This window comes from Trichosurus vulpecula, chromosome 1, assembly GCF_011100635.1.
Source record: "Trichosurus vulpecula isolate mTriVul1 chromosome 1, mTriVul1.pri, whole genome shotgun sequence".
NCBI classification, from domain to species: domain Eukaryota; kingdom Metazoa; phylum Chordata; class Mammalia; order Diprotodontia; family Phalangeridae; genus Trichosurus; species Trichosurus vulpecula.
The window spans coordinates 36409450-36415449 of record NC_050573.1 but is presented as its reverse complement, the minus strand read 5'-3'; the positions used below and the strand labels follow the sequence as shown (position 1 = coordinate 36415449).

General features: G+C 42.5%; 1 protein-coding gene across 1 annotated transcript in view; it reads right to left on the bottom strand.

Moving 5' to 3' along the window:
- Nucleotides 1–508: 508 nt before the first annotated feature.
- Nucleotides 509–6000, bottom strand: part of CFAP251 (cilia and flagella associated protein 251) — an 81761-nt gene continuing 76269 nt past the window's right edge. Inside the window, exon 21 of the mRNA XM_036768313.1 lies at nucleotides 509–828. Coding sequence (XP_036624208.1) covers nucleotides 731–828 — 98 coding nt within the window. The 3' untranslated portion in view covers nucleotides 509–730. The remainder of the gene's footprint in view (nucleotides 829–6000) is intronic.

The window sequence follows — 6000 nt, the reverse complement described above, 5'->3', positions numbered from 1 at the left end:
TTCTACTTCAGCACATGTGGGCAGTCTGGGTGTGTGTGCCAGTTGCCTTGTTTTTTTAGATTCTCTGTTGAGGTTCCTGTTTGGATTAAGCATGGCCGTTGATGCTCTTGTTAACGGCCATCCCCATCCGCTGTTGCTGGCTTCTGATGAGATAAGCCAATTCTGGAAGGTGCCCAACCCTGAAAGCAAAGAGGACTGAACCATCCCCACCCTGCCTGAATTGCCTAAATCGATGCTGATGACTTACTTGAGCAGTCATGAATGACTCAGAATTAACATTGGGCCACATGTACTCCTCTGGGAATGAAGCTTGTTTTATGTCTTGTGTCTTACAGAGGAAGTCAGTGACATAAGGTGCTTCCTGTGTGCCAACCTTCCACTCCCCGACTCCCACCCTACCCATAGATGAGTTCTCAGAGGCCTCTCTCTCTCTTCTGGAAAAATCACCTCTAGAGAACAAGGACAGACCCAAATAACTATGTGCAATTGTCTTCCTTTAATTTTCATGTTTCATATTTAACCCAGTTCCCCAGTTCATTTGTTTTGTCAACTAGCAGGATACTGGTCTTTCCAACACCTTGAATTTTAAAATCCCTAAAAGAGTCAGTGGGGGTGAGGGATTGTGGGGGGAGTGTGTTAAGTGGAGGGAGAATCTATTGGGAAAGCAGCGTCTCTTGGGCAAAGACCAAGTTCTGCGTTTCCTGCCGTCCTTCCCACATCAGTGGTCTTTTCAGATGTCTTCAGGAATGGGCAAGCCAAGAATGTCAGCAGTGAATATCTCAGCAGTGATTTCTTCCGGGAGCTCTTCTTCCAGGCAAATGCCAGACCCTGGATGAACAAGATGAAACCAAATGGCCCCCAAATGATCAAGTCTCCAGCCTAGGAGGGCTCAGTAAAAGAACCAAAAGGAAGTATCATCCAAACAACCACCACCACCACCACATTGAGAGGGACCTGTTCTAGGTCTTGGCCTTGGTTCCTTGCATGTCATTGTGTGGAAGTTGGTTAATTTCCACTATAGTGATGACCATTAACCAGCCTTCTGCCAACTTCATTGGAGAGTCTTACATGGAGAGGAAGAGTGATTCTGGCTCAAGACGCTTTGGAAGAAAAGCCCAAATGAAGAACAAATGGAACATGGTAACAATAATAACTCCCACTTTTAGAGCACTTTACCAGCTTGCAAAGCACTTTCCTCGCACAAGAAGGGAGACAGCACAAGTATTATTCCCATTTTACAGCTAGGATAAATGAGGCTCAGAGAGGTCACACTGCTAGTATGTTTCTGATCTAGGCCTCGATGAATATGAATTTCTGCACTGGAAGGAACCTCAGAGGCAACTAGCCCAACGACCTTGACCTGAAAAGGAGTTCCCTCTCAAACACTCTAGACAAGGGGTCCTCTGGGTACCACGTGGAGACCTCCAGGTGAAGGGGAAGGCACAGCTTCCCAGGACACCTCTCATTGTTAGGAAGTTTCTTTTAACAAACACCAAACCTAATCCTCCTCCCCACCTTCTTTGTTGTTCCCCATTCTGCCCTCCCAGGCCAAACCAAACAAACCTGATCCCTCTAACCCTAAATGCGCTCCTTCCCTTGATGGCCTTTCAGTGACCTAAAGCCATGGACAACTTCCCTTCAAGCCTCCTCTGCGGGCCAAATACCCCTCCTTCTTGCAGCCACATTCTCTTCCCACCTGCCCAGCTCTCCTTTTTCTACTGTGTTTGAGTCTTTCCAAAAATGTTCCACATGCTGGTTGTCAGCTCCCATTACTACCGACCTGTAAGGTTTTCAAAGCCCTTTCTATCCCTTATCTCACCTAAGACCTGGGAAGGAGGAGCTGCACTTTTTGTGGTGGCTAAGAACTGGGAATCACAGGGATGCCCATCAATTGGGGGAATGGCTAAGCAAGCTGCGACAGATGATTGTTATGGAATATTACTGTGCTATGAGAAATGACAAGAGGATGCTTTCAGAAAAACTGATGCAGAGTGAAATGAGCAGAACCAGGAGAATGTTGTACACAGTAACAGCAACACTGTTTGGTGAAGAATTGGGAATGACTAAGCTATTCTCAGCAATATGATGGTCCAAGAGAATCCCAAAGGACCCATGATGAAAAATGCTATCTGCCTCCAGAGAAAGAACTGATGGCATTTGAATACAGACCAAAGCATACTATCTTTCTTTCTCTTTCTTTCTATTCAAGTCTTCTTGTACAAAATGACTAATGTGGAAATACCTAACATGACTGCACATGTCATGTTATCAATATAAGCAATATCAGATTGCTTACCATTTCAGGGAGTGGGGAAGGGAGGGAGGGATACAATCTAAAACTCAAAACTAAAAAAATGTTTTAAAATTGTTTTAACATGTAATTGGGGAAACTTTTTTTAAAAGGAGGAGCTTGAGATGTTCAGATGTTGCTTCCATCATATGAAGGAGGAAATCAAAGCTCCTCCAGGTTAAGTGGATCAGACGCAGGATTCAAATCCGAGCCTTCATGGGTCCAAGGCCAGCCCTCTGTCCCCATTCCATTCACCAGCCCTTCCCACTGTCCAAGGTTGGAATGCCTCAAATTTAGAGCTGGAAATGACTGACCAGTCTAGACTACTGTGGATTGGTCTGGATTTAGAAACTGTTAATATTGTTGATGTCCTTCTCTCTAATACCTGAACAGGGAGGGGCAGCATCAATGGAGACCAGAGATCTTGGTTACCTTGGGTGATTCCAGGGAGATCCTGACAAAAAGGGCAAGCTGTCCACAAGCTTTCCAGGCACTCTGTGTCCTTACTATCCCTACTTGCCTGGGTCAGAAGAAGGGCAACCAGGAAATTCTACGGTCGCCTCCCTACAAGCTTCAGATTCCTCACTCTCTCCAGCCCCTGATATCCAGTCAATTGCCAAGTCCTGTCCCCGCTTCTCTCCTCCGACACTGAGACCCCAACTCTGGTGCAGGCCCTCATCACCTTGCACCTGGATTATTGCAATGGGTCAGCCTGCCGCAAGTCCCTCCCCACCCATCCATCCTCCACTTGGCTGTCACATGGATTTACCCAGAGTCCAAGTCTGACTATGACATCACTTAGTCAGTGAATGCCAGCAGTTCCCTATCAACTCCAATACCAGACAGAAAATCTTCTGTCTTGCTTCTAAAGCCCTTCACGACCTGGCCTCTTCCTATCTTTCCGGGCTTTCTTATACCTCATTTCTCTTCACATACTCTATAGTCCAATGACATCAGCTGCCTGGCTGTTCCTTGAACAAGATGTATTATCTCCAAATCCTCTCCTTTCTACTCCCTTTTCCTTCTTTCCCTTCCCTTCCCTCTGTCCTTCCTTTCCTTTCGCTCCCCTTCTTCCCTTCCTTTCTTTTCCTTTCTGACTAGGTCTCCTCCCTACCTCAACCAAGTTAAAAGGGCAGTGACTCTCACAGCCAGGTCACAATACTATCAGCACAGAAGCTTTAACCTACTCCATTTTTCTGACCCAGCCAGTTCACCTATCCTGAGGTAGCCTGGCAGCCCTCTGCTCCCAGGGGCACATCATATTGGTGTCACACTTAGCCTGGCCACCTGATCCATTCTCATCCAACTGCAGCTCAAAACTCCTGAACTCAAACTATCCACCATTATCAGTCTCCCTAGCAGCAAGGACTCCAGGTATGCCCCACACTGTCCTATAACTCTGGACATTTTCAATGTATTGCTTGGAATTCTGTTCTACCTCCCGGCTTCCTTCAAATGTCAATGAAGATCTCACCTTCTGTAAGAAGCTCTTCTTTGTCCCCCTTAATGCTCATGCTTTCCCTCTGAGATGATCCCCAGTCTATCCTGTCTATAGCTTATCTATACAGTTATTTGTATGTTTTCTTCCTTATTAGAGAATGAGCTCCTTGACCTTTCTTTGTATCCCTAGGACTTATCATGGTGCCTTGCACATAGTAGGTGATTAATAAATATTTGTTGACTTGACAATCTCAGCCCTCAAGGAGCTTACTTACATTCTTTTTTCCTTAAATTTTTTGTTCCAAATTCTCTCCTTCCTGCTCTCCTCTCCTCACTCATTGAGAGGGCAAGCAATTTGTTAATAGGTTATACATGGGCAATCATGTAAAACACATTTCCATATTAGTCATGTTATGAAAGAAAACACAGACCAAAAAAACCTCATTAAAACACAAAGAAAGAAAAAATAGTCTACTTTGATCTACACTGAGACTCCATCAACTTCTTTCTCTGGAGTAGGATAGCATTTTTCATAAGTTCTTCAGGACTGTCTTGGATCTTTGTATTGCTAAGAATAACTAAGTCATTCACAGCTATTCATTATACAATACTGCCATTACTATGTACAGTGTTCTCCTGGTTCTGCTCACTTCACTCTGAATCAGTTCATGTAAGTGTTTTCAGGTTTTTCTCAAAGCATCCTGTTAATCATTTATTATAACAAAGTAGTACTCCATTACATTCATATGCTACAACTCGTTCAGTCATTCTGCAATTGATGGTCATCCCTTCAATTTCCAATTCTTTGACACCACAAAAAGAGCTGCTATAAATATTTTTGTACATATAGGTCCTTTTCCTTTTTTAAAAAATCTCTTTGGAACACAGACCTAGTAGTGATTATGCTGGATCAAAGGGTGTGTACAGTTTTATAGCCCTCTGGGCACAGTTCCAAATTGCTCTCCCAAATGGTTAGACCAGTTTACAACTCCACCAGCAATGCATTAGTGTTCCAATTTTCCCATATCCCCTTCAACGTCTGTCATTTCCTTTTCTGTCATATTAGCCAATCTGATGGGTGTGAAGGTGGCACCTTGGAATGGTTTTAATTTGCATTTCTGTAATCAATAGTGATTTAGAGCTTATTTTATATGATTATAGACAGCTTTGATTTCTTCATCTGAAAACTGCTTTTCATATTCTTTGGTTTTTATCAACTGACCTCTATCAATTAGACTCATATTCTAATAAATTTGATTCAGTTCTCTATATATTTGAGAAATGAGGCTTTTATCAGAGAAATTTGCTGTAATTTTTCCCCCAGTTTTTACTTTCCTTCTAATCTTGGCTGCATTAGTTTTGTTTGTGCAAAAACTTCAATTTAATGTAATAAAAATTATCTATGCTTACTTACATTCTTCCAAGACAGTGATATGACATGTCCATAGATATGCAATATAAAGCAGGGAATAATGAAGGAAAAACAACTCTGATGAGCAGAATGGTTTCAGAACAAACCTGGGAAGATATGCGTGAACTGGTGCAAAGTGAAGTGAGCAGAACCAGGAGAACAATCTTCATAGTAATAGCAAAATTGTAATGATAATTAACTGTGAATTCTAATCAACACAATGACCAGCCATGAAACCAAAGGACTCATGATGAAACATACTGCTACCTCCAGACAGAGAGTTGATGGGCTCAGAGTGCAGACTGAAGCATTTTTTTTTTCTATTTCTTTCCCTTTTTTGGAACATAGTTAAGGTAGAAACTTGTTTTGCATATCTGTACATATTTGTAATAGGTTTTGTTTTTCTTGACTTCTCAACAGGTAGGAGAGGGGGTAGAAGGATGGAGAGAATTTGGAACTGGAAGAAAAAAAAGATTAAGTCTCTGAGAATAAATTTTTAAAAAGGGAAAAAGAAAAATTTGAAGAGGGAGAGAGCACGTTCAGCTGTGTGCATGTGTGTGTGTATGCATGCGTGTGCGTGTGTGTGTGTGTGTGTGTGTGTGTGTGTGTGGAGGAGGAGGTACCTTAGCTGAGCCTTGAAGGAAGAGATGGATTTTACATCTATTCCTTATCTTTGAAGTAAGAGCTGAGGAGTACATACTTCATACACACACATATTACGTGTGCAAGAATACTGGGACCCAATTCATTAAAAAACAATATACGTATGTATTTAAAAGTTCTGGGAAATGCTAAAGTTTTTCAGTAAACTGAGAGAAGTCCTGTCACTCCCTTCCTAATGGTCTCTTTTTCTGTAAAA